General features: G+C 37.8%; 1 protein-coding gene across 2 annotated transcripts; it reads left to right on the top strand.

Moving 5' to 3' along the window:
• The first annotated feature begins 10,972 nt into the window (after nt 1-10,972).
• On the top strand, nt 10,973-14,462 carry LOC149246928 (succinate dehydrogenase [ubiquinone] iron-sulfur subunit 2, mitochondrial-like). Of its 2 annotated transcripts, none has more exons than XM_089455793.1 (2): nt 10,973-11,620; nt 14,083-14,462. In XM_089455793.1, exons 1-2 carry the CDS (start codon nt 10,992-10,994, stop codon nt 14,258-14,260), a joined length of 807 nt encoding a protein of 268 aa, XP_089311919.1. In that variant the 5' UTR covers nt 10,973-10,991; the 3' UTR covers nt 14,261-14,462. The 2 variants fall into 2 exon arrangements, with proteins under 2 accessions (XP_089311919.1, XP_089311920.1); XM_089455794.1 differs by lacking the exon at nt 14,083-14,462 and adding an exon at nt 13,518-13,590.
• The last annotated feature ends 5,309 nt before the right edge of the window (nt 14,463-19,771 follow it).

The raw sequence follows: 19,771 nt of genomic DNA on the forward strand, positions 1-19,771 counted from the left end.
CTCTCTCGGAATCCCCGGCAGCATAACCTTTCTAGCATTACTCCAACAACTCAAGAACTCAAAGCTACAGCACTTCGGAACTCATAAACTTGGAACTAGCTTGTCTAATGCATGAGGACAGGCTTTTATAGATGAAGAAGGGAGAAAGATTCAATGCACCAGGACACCCATTATAGAATGGAAACATCCATGAAAAGCTACTGCAGATAGATATGATGACTCTCGAGCTTTATCAGATGGATTTTTCCCTCAAAGGACTTCATGATCTGGGAGGAAAAAATCATACAGTCGTGCTTTTGGCAAAAAACATTACTAAACTCGACTGGCACGGGCATTGTTCTAAGACAGAGCGCCAATGGGCGTGCCCCTTTTTGAGGATCTGAGTTATTGGCGCGGGTCAGACATTGGGTACCTGCGCCAATGGGAAAAGGGCACTTTTCAGGGATAATTTGTAGAAGGTGTCTTGAGGGAACATGAAGTACATACTCAGGGGAACATAGTGCAAGTGTTTTTAGGCTATGTCACTGCTCACAGGTCCCGAAATGCATCCTCCAATGTACTGGAATTGGGGCGATAGGGACGGTGACCAACGGTGACAAATTACTTTGTAACAGATGCCCCCCAAAGCATGAGGCCCGAGCGAGAGAGAGGGGTGAAATGCTTTGCAAGAACACATATAGCCGCTGCCGAGAACCTGCATTGAGAGATACTATTGATAGCTCAAATACATGATGTACGTGGTATGGTCGCAGCCATCCATAAGAGAGTACATGATAATTTATATCCATAGTATGGACACAGCCATCTGGGTAGGATCAATGAATTGACTCAGGTATGGTCACAGCCATCCAGTGAATAAGTCATGTATCAAGAATCACGCCTGGATTACAACAGACACAATCCAGGGTCTTGCGCTCCATCTCGACCCGAACAGAAGTACAAGTTCAAGCATGCGAATATGTGAGCTGAAGTCGAACATGCATGAACATCGTCTGATTACCAGTCAATATTTGGAACTGTTAACAGACGCGAGAGGTACCACCAATAATGACAATGGCCCTCAAGGTACTATCGGTACAATCTACGGCGTGCGAATTAGTGATTTGACGTCGAACACCCGTAGAATCATTCGATCGGAGGCCAATGATGAAAACCTCGCGTCGAACACGAAGAACCTGCCATTGAGGCATGCAGGCTCCAAGGCACCGGAAGGGAGTCTCTAGATCAAATTCCTGGATAATGAGCTGAAGTCGACAGGAAGTGACCTTGATCGAAGGTGGGCCATAATGTTTCCCACATCATCGACACGAGACAGAGAGATGATGTTGTGAATCAAAATTGTATGAGCTATCAGAGGGAGGTTGTTTCTTTGCAGAGGTCAACTTCTCTTGAACATATCGGCGACACTAGAGTGGAGTTGGCAGTATTTGACATCGATGGATCAGAGGTCATAGTGACGAGGCAATGAGCAGATGAGAGGTCAAATAGGATTACCCAATCCCACGGAGGCAAGTGAAAAATAAGATGAGATGTCCCCACCCAGACACGAAAGCAGAGGAGTGCCATGTTCAAGAGCGACATACTGCCGACACAACAATAATTATGGTTCCAATTTTTTTTTTCTCCACCATTTCTGGCGAGTACCCCAATTATTTTTAACAAGCTTGATGGGGATAGCATATGCTTGTGGTGCGTCATTTCGACAAAATCCGATGTCATTAGGTTTTAACGAGTCTGACAAAGGAAGAACTCAGCGTCTTTTCATATTTAGAGAATTTGAAAAGACAGCGAAAAGGAAACTCCAGGGATGTCCTTTTTCGTAAAGTTGTGTCTCTCGGGCCCGAAAAAGTATAAAATAATACCCGAAAGAACCACCCGACTATTACGATCGAGGAGTACTTTTTATAATTAGTGATTTCGACCGGAAAAAGTAAAAAAGTGATCAAAACCACGTCGTTTCGTAACCATTAATGAGTTTGAAACGACAAAAACCCAGTAATCTTTTTAAGTTTTAACGGTCGACAAAAAGAACTTAAAACGACCGCCCCTTATTTACGTTTAACGAGTCAAGGGGAGTAACTCGGTAATCTTTTCCTCTTTAAATGGTCGGAAGAGAGCTGAAAAAAGATCTTCAATTTTATTCTCTTTAACAAGTCAAAAAGGAAAAAATACTCGGCAATCTTTTCATATTTTACGAGTCAGAAAAGAGCTTAAAGGCGACTCGTCCTAGAGGAACGAGTGGTATAAAGGGTAGCAACTGGTTCCGGTAGTGGTGGAACTGCTTAAAACATGTAATGGTCAAGAGGCTGGCTAATAAAACCACTCATCACTGCGGTTCCTCAGGAAAGGAAAACAACCAAGTGAAAGCATATGATCGGCCAAAGAGATGGTGGCGATGGAATGAAACAACCAAGGCTCATTTAGCAGAATTTAGCAGATAAATGGCAATCACGGGATGTAAATCAGGTATGGGTTCATTTTTACACAAGCTTGAACCATGAAGAACTCTGCTTGGATTCGGTTTCATGTTTACACAAGCTTGAAACAAAAAAACTATACTTGTTATAAATTTGCATACCCCCAGCATGATAATGCAAATCGAGGTACATGCCCCCCAAGCTTCATGGCATTCACGGAGTGGATGGAATGAAGATTTACTTGGAAAGACTCGATTTTGAAAAGGAGGATGCATGCCCCCCGGGCTTCAGTCACGCGCCCGGGTCAGCTGCTGTCATCAGAATGACGGACTAGATGTTGAGGCATTTCCTGTGGAAATAAGACCATTTAGGAATGGTAGATGACTATATGTAAAGTGTGAACTGGGGAACGAAAGTTGGTCTACGATCTTGATCGTTCTTCTTTCGTGCGGAAAACACATCACTCCGAAGAGTGAGGACACAATTGCACGTATGCGATAAATATAGTCTCGCCCAAGGAGTAAATTGTAATCTAACGGGCCTTGGACTACCATGACGCCTATTTGAACGGTCTTCCCTTCTAATGTGATAGGTACATGGGGAAGAATTCCTAAAGGTCGACTGGTTTCTCGATGAAAACCTGTAAGGTTTCTCATCTCAGGCAGAAGCAGTGGTGAACCAAGTGCTTCCCAAGCTGTGGAAGAAAGGATGCTCACAGGAGATCCCTCATCAATAATGGTACCGGCCATAACCATTCGGTAGAGTTGGACTATAATTTGAAATGGTCCGGAAGCTGGTAACCGGGAATTGCCTAGTTGATCCCAATTGAAGGAAACAACTAGGTCGCTTGGAGGTGGGACCGGATAAACGACCGGGTATGACTCTAATGGACTTCCTTCCTGCTGTGAAGGAATGAGGGGGATACTCACTTGATCATTGGAGTCTATGTTTATGTATAGAATTTGGACGGTGTGATCTTCATCCTTTACAGTGATAATATCATCTGAGATTGGAACTTCTGAAGTCAAAACCGGGTCAACTATTATCTGGACCTTTGGAAAGACCGGGTCACTTGTCATCTGGACCTTTGGACTTTCATCTATTTGGGATTCAGGTGGTTCATCTTTAATGACAAACGTTTCCGGAACAGAGTGGTTTGTAGACGACGAAGGTAAATCAACAGCGTTTCCGACCAGGGGCTGGTCTGGAACAGGCTGAAAATCAACACTCTTTCCGACCAAGGACTGGTCTGGAACAGGCTGTAAAGAAACACTCTTTCCGACCAGGGACTGGTCTGGGACAGGTTGTAAAGCAACACTCTTTCCGACCAGGGACTGGTCTGGAACAGGCTGTACACAGCTAGGTTCGGGAAGAGAAAGCTAGACCAAAGAGGAATCATGCTTGATTGCTTGGTCAGCAGGGGAACATTCTGCAATTGCAGAGAGACGTTGATAACCAGCAGGAAGTTGAGTTGAGGGAGTTGTAAGACTTTCCAATACAATAGAGGCTCTATCCATGAATGGACAAAGGTGAAGGGGATGATTGCCTTCAGAAAGTCTACAGGGAATTCGAATCTTCCCTTTTCCCTTAACATTTCCAGCTGATAGGGTAGCATCACCATGATCTCCAGAGGACGATGCAGGGCAGTCCCGATCGTGAGCCCATACTTCTAAGACCCTGGGGATGCCAGGACAATCGCGAAGAAGATGGTCTTCCCTGCATAATCTACAAGGAAATTTAGCCTTCCGCGACGGAGCAGGAGGAGACTTTACTTCAAGTATATTCGGGGTAGATGGGACCTTTCTTTTGGGAGACTTCTTCTTTTTGGTCTTCTTCTTCTTCTTCTTAGCCACCTGGTTACTTAAATCCAGAGTTTCACCAGGCGAAGTAGAAGATGAGGACACAGCAGTAGGTGAAGAAGGGCAGGGGTCCACCTTGGAATCAAACTGATGTTGCTCGGGTGGAGGAGGTGGTGGTGGAACAGGAGTTATCACACTCGAGACCACTGAGTTTGAGAACACCCATACGGGTAAACCGATGGTGAACCCAGGTAAAGACAAAGTTGCTATATACTGAACACAAACATTTCCGACAGAAGGAATCGGACCAGCCGGGGGACCACCTTGGCCGGTGGGCTCAGGGAAGGATGCCATTTGAGCGAGAAAGAACCCTACTCAAGCTAACGCAGGCAAAATTTAACCGGGTTATATGTGATCGTGGTCAAATAAATTTTAAGACACTGACCTTTGAACTTGACCTTTTCACTTTTTAAGAGTCGAGAAAAGGACGAAAAGATGACTCTAGTCTCCTTCGAATATTTAATGAGCACGAAGTGACAAGACGCTCACAGGCACCTTTTCGTTTAAGGAGTCTGAAAAGGATCAAAAGTGACTGCTCTGGAATTCTAGGTAGAGGGTGTGCCAAACTTTTCGCAAAACCACAGAATACTTTTTAGGGTACGGGTGGTCGATCTTCGTGAATGATGTGTTCACTGCATTGCGAATCGTAGGGCGGTCGACACGGCTTCCTATGGATAAAAGCTTTATTCCTATAGGGGTCTCCCAATGTATACGCGACGGTACGTGGGAGCACAGTCCGTATTGGCACCTATCGTTTCACCGTGGAGGAATCACCCAACCACTCGACGGTAAGCTACCAGGTTTAACGACGCTGGAACACGTCTCTAACCTAGACCTCTAGAATGTTTGCGTTATGTTCCAATGCGTTGTTAGGTTCATTGAGTTTATTTTATAGTTTATCTTCAATTATGTTTCAGTTTTTTGGTCCTACCGTATGTGGTCTCTCCAAACTTCCTAAATGCACTCTATATGCCAAAATTATATCGTTTCATTCGATGAATTCTACCTACAGAAGAGTAGAGATTTTTTTTTTTTACACAAATAAAATGATCATCAAGCAAGTAACAAAGATCCTAATGCAGCTAATAACAAAAAATAAAAGTTTTTTCCTTTTCTTTTTAAAAGCGACAAATAGCAATAAATGCTAACTAATATAATGCAAAAAGCTCTTTTGTTTTTTGATTTTTTAAAATGGCATAATGCATGTAAACAAACCTCAAGAGATATCCACGAGTACAAACACAATTCACTCAATGGACATAGAACCAATTTAGAAACATGAAGATGAACTGTCAAAGCAAAGGAAAACACGAAGACGTTCAATGAACCATGTGATCTAAGTTCGAATGAAGTCAAGCCAGATCCAAGCAAGCTAGAAGTGAATCACTCGAAGCATAGAATACCAACTTTTAACAACCACTAGATGAGTGCGGAAAACAACCAACAAGCTGACTGGATAATCAAACCACAAGGTCCCACAGAAGGCTCGACATGCAAAGCCACTAGGTACTCTAGGGCTGGGATACAAAATTGATAGAAATAAGCAAACAACTGAAGGATGAAGGTAACAACCAGTCACACAGAGGTCCAAGACACTCCCAGAAGCAGCAAAAGATATGGAAAAACAAAAAATCCGAGTTTAATGAGCTTTCAAGTACCAAACTCGCAAAATTCACAGAGCTGGCGTGACTGTGAATCTGCAACTCGCGCTAACAGTCAATTGGCGCGGGTCTTTATGGAGAAACATGCGCCAAGTGGCGCGACTGTCAAAAGAAAAAACGCGCCAGCTGCGTTTACTGACCCAAAAAATAAATATAACAACCCAGGGTCTGATTGACAGTGCCCAACAGATAGAAATTTCAAGACTGACCCAGAAAGTTCATTAACTCAGGCAAACGAGAGAAAACTAATCATGCAAGACAAACTCCAAATAGCTTCTCCCCAGTGGAGTCGCCAAATTGTTGGTTAGGTAAATCCCCTCTACGGACAGAGGCGATCCCACTAGCTTAAAACAGAACTAGCCACAATCACTCCACGCTGCCACGCAAGTTCCTAGTTGTACATTAAAGGTGAATTAAGAAGACCAACCTGGAATCCAACGCTATAGTCGAATGGTGTTCCCGCTCCCTCGCTCTGGTAGGTCACAATCCTTGCGATCCTTGCAAACGGACACCTGCACATGCAAAGGAAGAAACATATACAAGCATAAAATCCACCAAGGCACAACTATATTTCAGTCAGAAAGGAAATAAATCAACATCACTATAATAGACAATGAGATTGGAACTATAATAACAGTCGTTCATTAATTAATAATAGACAGGAAAAGTTACAACCAAGGTTCTGACGTTGAACCTTTCCTCTGGCTGGGCGAGCAGCTATATGCCTTGCAGTAGACTTCCTCTCTCTCGGACTCCCCGGCAGCATAACCTTTCTAGCATTACTCCAACAACTCAAGAACTCAAAACTACAGCACTTTGGAACTCATAAACTTGGAACTATCTTGTCTAATGCATGAGGACAGGCTTTTATAGATGAAGAAGGGAGAAAGATTCAATGCACCAGGACACCCATTATAGAATGGCAACATCCATGAAAAGCTACTGCGGATAGATATGATGACTCTTGAGCTTTATCAGATGGATTTTTCCCTCAAAGGACTTCATGATCTGGGAGGAAAAAATCATACAGTCGTGCTTTTGGCAAAAAACATTACTAAACTCGACTAGCGCGGGCATTGTTCTAAGACAGAGCGCCAATGGGCGCGCCCCTTTTTGAGGATCTGAGTTATTGGCGCGGGTCAGACATTGGGTACCTGCGCCAATGGGAAAAGGGCACTTTTTAGGGATAATTTTCAGAAGGTGTCTTGAGGGAACATGAAGTACATACTCAGGGGAACATAGTGCAAGTGTTTTTAGGCTATGTCGCTGCTCACAGGTCTCGAAATGCATCCTCCAATGTACTGGAATCGGGGCGATAGGGACGATGACCAACGGTGACAAATTACTGTGTAACAGGTGTGCTGGAGGCTATTCCTATAATAGGATCTCCTATAGAAAAATATCATAAAGGATAATTCTTGTAGCACCGCTTCATACTTGTTTTGATGTCCCAAACCAAATCAAAACTAGGCTAAAAATGACTAGAAGTGCAATCTAGGTTTGAAATAGAATACCCCAACAAACAAAGATGATTTCGATATGAATAAAGGTTATATGTGTGTGTAGCTATGAAGTAGAGTTGTGATGGGACTGACCTATGCATGGAAATATTATGGCCAACCTTAAATATGTGTTTGATACTGAAGCCATTTTATGGTGTAAAGATTGAGCCAACCCTTTCATAAGTTGAGTATTTTGTTAAAATCATGATCAATTCGAAGGGCAGAAGATATCCTTTTGTTGAAGTGTTAAAGTAACTCCCACATGTAGAAAATTGGAATTTCCCTTTCAATTTGGTAGCATAATGATAGAACCAATTTCCCCACAAGCTTCAATCTTAAGAAGCCTTGAAACAAATATCGAATTTAAGGTTATTTTGTAAATTAGTACCATCTATTTAAATGTCAATTTGAACTACCTAGGGTTTCTTTGAGATCTATTTCTCTTTTCTTGTTTTGTAAATTCAAAGAAACACAATCTAGTTTTGCAGGCTAACTTCTAGGAAATTAAAAATTTTCCTAGGTCACTGAGATTCCTTTCTTCAAGAGCTAGAATGGTGGCTATTGCCTATTCTCTAGGCCACACTAGAACCTATGCATTATGACTTCTCTTATAGAGCCTTTTGAAGGATGAAGAATGGGGATTCATTTAGAAGCAAGTTCATAACACATTCCAACATAGGAAGAGCCAAAGTTTGGGTTTCAATCAATGTCAAGACTTCTCACACTACATTTGCTATGGCTTCTAATAATAATTCACCATATGAAAATATACCACATATCTTTTATAGTTATACTTTTTGAATCCCATTGACCAACAGGTTTGTCCTTTATTGCACATTTGCATGTTAAAAATTTACCTTATTTTATCTACTTTTGTAAACAATTGTAGGATTTGAAACCTAGTGATAATGAGATTGTTGTTGATTATATGACCCATAGAAAACAATTTTCAACCAACTTCTTGTTGTTGTTAGTATTATGGACTCAAAGGAATTGGATGCTTTGATAATTAATTGAGATTGAGATATAAAGGATTTGGTTGCTTTCACAAGTGATTGCTTGATTGAGGTATTTCACCATCCAAATAAAATTGCACGGTTTCACTTGAAAATCTTAGTGATATGCTCTTTCAAAAGATTAGTGCCTTAATATTTTTTTATTTTTTTTATTTTTTATTTTGGATAAAGTGCTTTCTATGAATATATAATGAAGAAGAGAGATTGAGGAAGGAAATTTGGAAAATGGAATTCAAAAGGAGGAAATTCATATTTTCTAGAAAAATCTTGAGGGAAGGAAGTTATTTCTTACTACTCTAACAAGGAGGGGCATTATGAACAAAAAAAACTATGAACCCAGAAGTAGAACTTCTCCAATATGATTGAGAAGAAGTAAAATAAGGTGCATTGATAATTTCACTTAGGTGTGCCAAAAACTCTAAAGGATATTATGTATATTGACTTTAACATAATTAGACATATGATTAGGATATGATTGATTTGAGAATCTAAGACAAGAAATCCTATGATTTCAATAACTATTGTAAACCATTTAGCCAAACAGCACCAAGTCCAAGTAAGAAGTAGGATGTTTTTATATATTGTTAAATCAATAGTAATAGAATTGCGATGAGGTTTTCATATCCAAAATAAAAACTTGAAAAATAAATATCTACTTGCTATCCTACATGTGACTTGCCATGCTTGGCCCCCACTAACCTCCAATTTATTTTAATCATTATTGAACATCAATAAAATTTCATTTCATTTCTATGATTCAACTTTTGGTAAGTACTCCAAATAACATGGTTGTTGTGACTTAGCTTTTGGTATGTGCTTCAAATAATATAGTAGTTGTTGTGAGTATTTAGCTTTCTGCTATTTTCCCATGTTCTGTTTTTTACCTAATGTTGAAGTATTTCCATGTTTTATTTTGTTGATGCATCTTCACACATAAGAGAAATGTAAACTTCACGTTTTGAAATATCAAGAGGGTAATTTTCTTTTTGTTTTATGGTTTTTTTATAGAATGTATTTATAATTTTTGTTTTCGTTCTAATTTTATTTTGTTTTTTATTTTTTTTTCTTTGACAATTTTGATCAATAAAATGGTATTATCTTCTTCTATAAATATTTATTGTTTTTTGTACAGAAGTTATAAGTTTTTTTTGTTTTGTTTTGTTTTTTTTGTTTTGTTTTGGTTTTTTTTATTTTTTTTTTCTCTCACAATTTTGATCAATAAAATGGTATTATCTTTTTCTATGAATATTTATTGTTTTTTGGTATGGAAGTTATAAGTTTTTTGTTTTGTTTTGTTTTGTTTTGTTTTGGTTTGGTTTTTTTTTATTCAAGTTTCTGTGATCTATAATGAATTGAGCAAAGTCTTTTGGTAAAAATCACATAAGAGAAATTTTTGGCCGACACTTTTCGAACCAACTAGTGTGGTTCATCATCAGGGCCAAATAAAGAGGCAGACCATGGCAAAGGCTTAAATAGAGAGCAATGTAGAGACAATGTTCATTTAGATCTTCAAATCTATTTGCAATGGTCTTCATATTTTTGGATAGAGTATTTTAATGAGGCCACAAATTTTTGGATAGAGTATTCTAATGAGGCTAGAATTTTTCCTAGAAAATAGTCAAAATTTTGACCAAAATCTAATAGAAATTTTGGAAATATGGGTTGCTTTAGGATTTTGGGTGCCCAAATATTTTTGATGGTGTTGAATCCATTTAAAATACCATATTTTATTTTTGGATAGAGTATTTTAATGAGGTCACAATTTTTTTGGATAGAGTATACTAATGAGGCCAGAATTTTTTCTAGAAAATAGTGGAAATTTTGACAAAATTTTGACCAAAATCTAATAGAAATTTTGAGAAATATGAATTGCTTTAAGATTTTGGATGCCCAAATATTTTTAATGGTGTTGAATCCACTTAAAATACCAAATTCTAAAGACCCACTCAAAATTACCTCTACCTACTACCATAACCAAAATTACCTCTACCTACTACCATAACCATATATTTACTTGAAAAAGATTCTCTACAACTTTGATTTCTTAACTTCTAAACATGCTTTACCTTTGCATTTAATTTCATATCATGTAGACCATAAACATCATCAAATATTTAATACTATCAACATGATACACGAGAATAAATATTCGTTAAAATGAAGAGTTCTTTACCATTCATTGTATCTATCACCAACATACTGATCGTTTAAACCATCAACATTGGATGTTGGGAATACCACAATACATCTTGCAATTAAAAGTGGAGAGACCCATGACAGAAACGCCATTTTATAGATAAAAGAGAAACAAAGTAAATTCCATTCCTCAAAATGTGAATGCAAAACTGCCATTGTTGAATGGCGAGACCTTACTTTGAGATGGCACGTCGATGCATTTACTTGCATGCATAATGCACGTGGAGAGCAAGAAACATTCGTGTCGATTCTGAAACAGAGGCAGATACCGCCATGAAATCACCTATTTCATCTTAGGAGCCACGCATATGTTTTGTAGATAGCAACCGCAACCAGAACAATGGCCGCATATTCAATCTCCAGAAAAAATATCAAACCCTTAAGCGCAGCTTACAGGGTTAGACCCCGCCACCTTTTTACTGAGCCCAAGCCTGAGAAAACAAAAACGTTCTCCATCTACAAATGGAATCCAGAACGCCCAGAAAAGCCCCGCCTCCAAGATTACGAGATAAACACGAACGAGAGCGGCCCCATGGTGCTGGACGCGTTGATCAAAATCAAGAACGAAATCGATCCCACTCTCGCCTTCAGGCGCTCTTGCAGAGAAGGAATATGCGGCTCGTGTTCCATGAACATCGACGGGGTTAACAGGTTAGCCTGCCTTACTAAGATCAATACAACGTCTAATAAGGCTTCGACTATTACCCCGTTGCCCCACATGTGGGTAGTGAAGGATCTGGTGGTTGATATGACCAATTTCTACAATCAGTATAAAGCTGTTGAGCCCTGGTTGAAGAGGAAGACTCCCACGCTAGATGGGAAGGAGTTCTTGCAGAGCAAGAATGACAGGGCTAAGCTGGATGGGATGTACGAGTGTATTCTCTGTGCTTGTTGTACTACTTCCTGCCCCAGTTATTGGTGGAACCCTGAACGGTTTCTGGGACCTGCTGCTCTGCTTCAGGCTAACAGGTATACATATTACACCTAGCACATGTATAGTTGCTGTACCTAGCACAAGTCGGTGGTGCTTATGCACCCAGCCGTAGCACATTAAAGACTATATGTCTCTCCTTGCTTATGTTATATTATCATAACTCATTGCTTAGGGTATATATACTTGGATAAGTATTCTTGGATAACTGTCCTGGGTCTATTCTATTTCTTTTCTATACAACTTGAAAAAACTTTATGATGTCACTTGATTTAAAACAAAGGGAGAAAGCCAAAATTTGCCTCTTTAGAATTTGTGCCAATTTGAAGTGTATATTGCTTCAATCCATTTACATTTCGGTGAGGATGGCCGAGTGAAATATGCATACTGATGGTGTTACATTTGAGTGAGGCTGTTTGAGTGAAATATGCATCATGATGGTGTTACATTTGAGTGAGGCTGTTTGGGTGAAATATGCAATAATGATGGTGTGTAGCTAGGTAACTCTTTTATTAACATAAACGTTTTAATGATTTCCAAATTAACTGGTTGTTTTATCTATTTAATTAATTATCTCATACTTATGTATGATCAGACTTCTCTCCTTCCTTTTTCTGCCCCTCGTCTCTGTCACACTCTCATCATACAACATGTGTGAAGATAAAATGATAAAATGTTAATAGAATCACTTTGATTCCCTGTCTTCTCCTATTACATAATTGAAATCTTAGCCTGGATAGCTAAATCTTAGAATAACATTTATTAGGACTAAATCTGTTTCCTTTCCTTTAGAATCTAGAGTTATATGACTACAAGGCTAGAGTTATATGATTACAAAAGCTCTTTTCCTTTTCTAAACTTTCTATATAACCATATATTCACTATTTCATTCCATATATATTTACTATTTCATTTCATGTGCTAAAATGGATTTATGTTAATTAGATTTCAATTCTAACTCAATTCAAATTATACAACCTCATTTGAATTGATCATCAATCTATATAAAGGATTACATGGATTACTGTTATTCTGCGTAACTCTACATAATGTTGTATGTCCATGGTGTTGGCCTTGCTTAGAAAATGTTGTTAATGAGTTTTTTCCATTTGATGGAGCTGTCCTTAGTCATTTTGCTTGTGCTTCTACCACCTGATAAAGTTTCTTTTTGCACTATTACACTATCGAAGATTCTGTCTTGTTACAGATTAATATGATGTAGTTGTCAATGCCTTGCATGTTGTACTTCATGAATTCGGATGGGGCTGGTTAAGGATTAATTCAGGGCTAGAATCCAGTGGGTTTTTTGTGGAGGGCATGTATGGTCGTGTGATTCCATAGGTTCTACTCAGAAATGCTTTATGAACAAGTTGATTAATATTCTTCACACTGAAAATTTTTCAGGTATTGTTTTAATAGTAAGGTTGATAGAAGCTTATGCCATGGTTAAGCCCACCGGATTCCATTCTGGCATCATGGAGTAGATTATCTTAATTCGAAGCAGATTATCTTAATTCCAAATATGATTCCCAATTTGTCATGAAGTAGAATACTAATTAAGCAACTTCAAAGAACGGTAAGCTTTCTTTCTCCTGAAAGAAGAATGCCATGGCCAGGCAATAGACTGAAAAGGGCAATCAGAAAAGCTGAAGAATTTACAATATATGGGCATACAATATAAGGACTCAAAGAAGTAGTAACAGTGAGCATGTACAAAAGTGCCTCCAATTTGTTTCGGTTGAAGTATTTATAATATAAGGACTCAAATAAGTAGTAAGAGTAAGCATGCACAAAAGTGCCTCCATTTGTTTCTTCTTTCCTGTTGTCCGGCAGGATTTCTTCGAAATCCAAGAGATGAACTTGCTAGTTTTTTTTTTGCAAGGGCCCAAAATGGAACCTTGCCAGCTGACCAGCCTCTTTGGTGGATATTTGTAGTGCAGATGTCCTGCGTCATGGTTGGAACATAGCCCAGTAAGTACAAGGAGTAACACTTGTAAGTCCCAGCAAGTCCCAGCCCTTAACAGTTAGAATTAAAAAAAAATGAAAGAACGAGGTCATTAACTACTTAAAATAAAAGTATGATGTTATTAACTACTTGACTTGCATCCAGCATAAATCCCCTGACAGCATGACAGCAATTCACAGGTGAACCAATGGTGCATCCATTCAACATTGGCCCTGGCCATTAGGGCGGGCGCCAGTTAAGTCTCAGCATTAGACACCTCTTGCTCAATTCCTCAATGGTTATAGGTTCTAAACTCCTTTATTTTATTAGATACTTTTAATAATATTATCATGGTTGTGTCTTTTTTGGTTTGCAAATTCATTCCTAAATAACTCAAACAAAGATAGAGTTGAAAGAGGTTATCATTTCACTGCTTTAACCGAAGGGTCATCCCAGTTAGGTTATCAACCCTATTCTATTCTTAAAGTTAAAAGGATCACTCCAGACAACTTGGGTCAGGTATCACCACATCATATATTTTTGTTTAAAGTGCAGGTGGATATGCGACAGCCGTGATGAATACACTGAAGAACGGGTGGAGGCACTGGCTGACGAGGATAAGCTATACCGCTGCCACACCATCATGAATTGCACTAATTGCTGCCCAAAGGGCTTAAATCCCGCAAAGCAGATATCTCATATAAAGAAGCTTCAGTTCGCTTCTGTTATCTAGTCTACCAACTATCTGGTGCCTCTGTACAAAGTAATAATCTGAACAAGATTACTTCGAATGCTCACTCTCTGTTATATGTAACTTTTTTTCCTCTGAACAAGGTTTCTGCAAACAGAAATCACAGAAATCCAGGATACTGCAAAGTGCATGTATAAACAGTGATTATATAGAAATGCGATGATAAGTAAAAATGCGAGAATTCGTGGTAGAGGAAGGCAATCTATATGATGAAATTTAATGTTTCTTTTGTTTTTGTAACAATCTCATGGCAAAATCTTCCTCAACTTTGTCAGGGGTATTGTCATGAGGGTATTGGCCAAATCTTCCTCAACTTTGTCAGGGGTATTGTCATGAGGGTATTGGCCATAATAGAAAGTGTACATGAAAATAAAAAGTGTACATGAAAATAAAACTTCTTGGAATTATATTAGGATTACCACTCAATGGAAGTGAAAAACGATTGGCATATTTGGACAGTGTACATGAAAATAAAACTTTTTGTGATTATATTAGGATCACTACTCAATGGAAGTTGTGAAAAACGATGGCATATTTGGAAATTACATCATGCGTTTGACATGATCTATGCAGTTCACATATACAAAGCAAAACCACCAATAACGGCATGACTAGCTATATTGAGGATACTGAATCATTATAAATTCAATCATTATAAATAATTAATATATGTTGGAAATTTTCGTATTAAATCATTATATATGTTTACAATTTCTTTTATAGGTGGAATAAAGAATTATAATATAATTATATGAATTATAATATTGTTTATATTGTTTTTTTTTTAAATAGCGTTTCCACACCATTTTAATTTAATAATGTTTATTTTCTGTAATTTTAATCAATAGTAATTTAGGTTTCTATAATTTAATCTTTAATAACTAATAAATGGGGTAATATATATATATATATATATCTATATATATATATATGTAATAGAAATTTATTTCAATATATATGGATGGCAGTGATAAATAGAAGATCCAGAAAAGTATAGATCCAGAAAATTATCTTTCACCCTTTTCAAAAAAGGGTTAAGATATATATATATATATATATATATATATATATATATATATATATATATATATATATATTTTAATCTTTAATAACTAATAAATGGGTAATAGAAATTTATTTAATATACATATGTATGGCAGTGATAAATAGAAGATCCAATAAAGAGAAGCTTTTCAAAAAAGGTTAAGATTAACATATAATTAAAAGGTATTTAAATATTATAAAAAATAAATCAAATATTTTTGTGTTATAGTAATAAGGAAAGCTATATGAAATGTTTTATTTAATATACATATGTATGGCAGTGATAAATAGAAGATCCAATAAAGAGAAGCTTTTCAAAAAACGTTAAGATTAACATATAATTAAAAGGTATTTTTTTAATTAAAAAATATTATAAAAAATAAATTAAATATTTTTGTGTTATAGTAATAAGGAAAGCTATATGAAATGTTATCATCAGTCAATTCAATTATTTAATTTATATAATTTTACATTAATTTATTTAAAATAATTTATTATTTATATTATTTTATCATAAAATATGAACTAATTTCTTTGGTAAGAATTTGATCTAATTAAAAAGTGTGTAGTAATTTCCTCTTTTAATTATTATTATGAATATTTAATACTTCCGTTGTGTTTAGTACTTCTTTTTTTTATTTTAATTTTAAATAAGAATAATAATATAAATAAAACTAATATGCATCATTATATAAACAATATAATATAATATATGATGATGATGATGGTAGTTAATGTACAATACAATATATGATGATGATGGTAGTTAATGTCTACTGAGATCAAATTTTGGTTTATTGGACCTAAAGAAATGAATTATTTAGTTTGATTTAAGATTTTGTTCCTATGCTCAAAAAGCTAGGAGAGAAGCCTTCCGAGCTCACAGTAATTTTGACAACGTAAAACAACGTAAAAGGCTAGGAAGGTCGTATTCCAACAAAGATTTTGAAACTGAGATCTAATGTGGTTGTACACGGGTCACTCTAAGAGAAAGTAAATTTTCATCCTAGATGTTCATATTCTCACAAAGATGACAGAACCTTTCCATCCATGGTGTTTTAGGAACTGCCCAACGACCCGTTTCACTATGGAGCTCATGAGAGTTCGTTCTAATCTTGGCTATATTAATTTTCTTCTTTGAGCTAGTTAAAACATAGAGATATTTTTGATCTTCTAGGGTGGGGTTGGTGACCTCCTTATAATATCTTAATTTTCTTTTAGCTGCTAAATCTTTCTCACACCACATTTTTTCTTTGAACTTAGAAGTAACAATATTTTTAATGTTATTAATGTTTTGCAATGCAACATTCTCGTCGATCTCCCAATGGTTTAACTAGGCCATGATGTCTTTATACCAACCTCGTTTGAGCCTTAGGTGGTTTTGGCTGGAATATAAAGCTAGCTTAGGAAGTTTATGGTCTCTTATGTTATTGAGTTTGTGGTTGTACAATAGAAGCCTAGTCATAGCTAGGCTCTCAATAGGGGAAAGACCCACTTCTATAAGGAGAATAGGATATGGTGTGTTGCTTTTACTTTTGAGGTTACATATTATAAAATGCTTCTAGAGTTGCTCAATCTTTCTCTAGGATTCTCTAGAGATGCTACAACCCCAAACCTCACATCCATATAAGATAACCGGAGTGACTAAAGTTTCAAAGAGGAACTTCTCTCTATCACACATTACAAGGTTTGTTGTTTTACAATTATTTTCAAGACCAAAATAAGCTTTCCATCCCCCATTAATCATTTTCTCAATGCTATAGTTCCAGTTGAGCTTGTGATGAATATCAATTCCTAAGTACTTGTAGGAAGATACTTCCTCCAAGTTACTATTGTCATACATAAAATTAGCGTAAGTGTCCTTCTTGGATTTGATAATCATAACTTTTGTTTTTCAGTATTAACAATCATGTTAGAGCCTAGATTTGTCTCAGGCTGAAAAGACAAGGTTCTAGGTCCACATCAAACCACGTTCAGCCTCGTAGCTAGCCCTACGAGGACAGGAAAGGGCTATCTCCGGGTCAATCTCGGCAAAAGGTAATTGATGAGGCTCGAGATGACTAAATTGGCAATTGATCTTAGGCTAGGTATGAAGTACAAAGAGTTTGAAGTTTATTTTTGAGGTTTTTTGTTGAATCAAAGGGAAAGGAAATTTTGGGTGCGGGGATCAGACATAGTTTTTGCAGAGGTCTACTTGGGGCAAGGTAGGCGATTGTCCTGATGCTTTTAAAGAGAATGAATGGCTAGATCTGACTGGTGAGAATCTAAGGAGAGCAAGAAGCTTTCAAGGATTCTCCTTAAACATATGAAAACATGAAAAATCAAACAAATTCAAAGGCAGAGCATAACAAACTATGGATTCTACCTTAACACTTCATTTGTTCAATTGCAGAAGATGAGAGAAGGAAAATGATACACATAACAACTTACAAATACTGAAAGAAGCACACCATCAACACATAAAGCCACATGGATCCCAAACAGTGCTGCAAAACCCTGGTCTTTCCTTTGCCAAAAATGCAGAAGTGAATGTACAATAGAGTGTCAAGCTTTTCCCAAGAGTCTAACCCTGAAAATGACTTAGAAATTACATAATATAGGCAAGCCAACCTATTGCCTTGCCTCTAGGGGTCAAGCTCATCATTCTAGGAGCTATTTCAACCAATTCTGAACAAAGCACTACAATCTAGGCAGTCAAAACAACTTGCCTCTATAAGATAGGAAACTGATTCATTCATTAAAGTTTCACTCTTTGGTGAATAAATCTTCTAGAACAAGTAACTAAGTGTCAAAATTACATCATGTTCAATCAATTACATCAAGAGAAGTCAAAAATTACATCACAAATCAAAACTAGTCAAACTGGCCGAATTTCTGAGCTGAAAGATGAAAAATTGGGCAAAAAATCTATATGCGCCGCGCTGATTTCTATATGCGCCGCACTACTTTGCTGCTGATTTTGAGGCACTTGTAGGAGTCCAAATTGAGCTCAGGTTGGCTTGTTGGAAAGCCCTGCCTGTCCACTTTCCAACCCAAGTGGAATTTTCCAATTGGGTGTCCATTTTCCCCTCCAAAAGTTCATTCTCCCAAGACTGCTTCCTGTGTGTCGAAATAGGGGCAGTGAGGTCATTTTTTGCATGTTTTTTGACCTTTTGGGGACCCAGAACTTGCCCAAGTTTCTTGTCCAAGTACCAAAATTCATGATTTCCCATGAAAAATCCAAAACTGTAAACCATTTGTAATTTGGAGCTCCCAATCCTATGCGTCGCGCAAGGTGTGCGGCGCATATAGGGAAAAAGCCTGTTTTTTAACACAAAAAATTCCAAAATCACCAAAAATGCCCCAAATTTCTTGAAATTTGGGTTGGAGCTTTCTTATCAAGTGTGATGCTGGGCTAAAGAGGCCTCGGCCAAAATCTGAAGACCTTCGAGCTCCCTTTGCCTCTTTTTCTTCTTGATTACCTTCTTCAAATTCGCCTTTAGATTCCTTATCCGTGCCTTGCAAACTTTGTTCCGTGCCCTGTAGTGGACAACCATGTGTCTCAACAATGCATTATCTCTATTGGCCTTATTCAGCCGCTCTTCCAAGTAAATGTTGACTCTCTCGAGATTAGACTCTCGATCCTCATTGATCTGTCGCTCTAGAGAAGTGAACTCAATCCTCCTATGTCGGGCAGCTTGGCGATTCTCACAGATGTTCTGCAGCTCCATGATCGCATGCTGGTCTTCAAGCTGCTTATTTCTCTGCTCCAGATACCTGATGTTCCATTTGGCCATCTCCAACTGGATTTCCAAGGCTTGAATGTCTGTTTCTTGCTCCTCGATGATCCTTCTATATTTGGCATTCTCTGAATCTGTATTTGTCTCATCATCATGAACGAGAACGAAACCTGATGGCTCACCTGAAGGCCCCTTCTTATGCTTGGGCTTCTTGCCCTTGTCCTGTACCTGTGGTGCTAATGTCGGAAGCGAGGCCCCTTCCATGCCAGGTGGAGATAACACTCACTTTGCTACTGCAAATAAAGGTTTGGTTCTTTCAGATAGCCTTTCTGATATGTAATGAATACTGGCATGGTCTCATGATGCTCATACTGCTGAGAAGGTTCACCTTCGTGTTTCACCTCTGATACTCTTCGTGAAGCTCTGAAGAAATCACGAGAGATGAAATCATCCCAAGTGATGCCCTGTAATCCAAGCTGATGAACCACCAAAATCTTTATAAGAGCAAAATGATAAACACTGTTAAGTTGCTGCTGAGGGGTTATATGCTGTATAAAGGTGGTCATCCTCTCTATGTTTCGGCAAATGAAATACGGAATGTTCATCATCCGCACCTTGGTGAAATGCATGAGCAACCTGATGTGATAAGCATAAAGACGAGAGAACCGTCCCTCACAACTGAAATATTTCATAATCAATCTCATGAGTGGAGCATATTCATCTTTCAGGT

Source organism: Pinus tabuliformis, chromosome 7 (assembly GCF_031772625.1).
Source record: "Pinus tabuliformis cultivar Carrire ecotype Pingquan chromosome 7, CPIR1, whole genome shotgun sequence".
NCBI lineage: Eukaryota > Viridiplantae > Streptophyta > Pinopsida > Pinales > Pinaceae > Pinus > Pinus tabuliformis.

What these genes read in the sequence shown, in the direction of transcription:
- LOC149246928 (XM_089455793.1), top strand. Translation starts at nt 10,992, where the DNA reads ATGGCCGCATATTCAATCTCCAGAAAAAATATCAAACCCTTAAGCGCA. An exon ending in GCTCTGCTTCAGGCTAACAG is followed by an intron (nt 11,621 to 14,082) that starts GTATACATATTA and finishes TTTAAAGTGCAG; the next exon opens with GTGGATATGCGACAGCCGTG.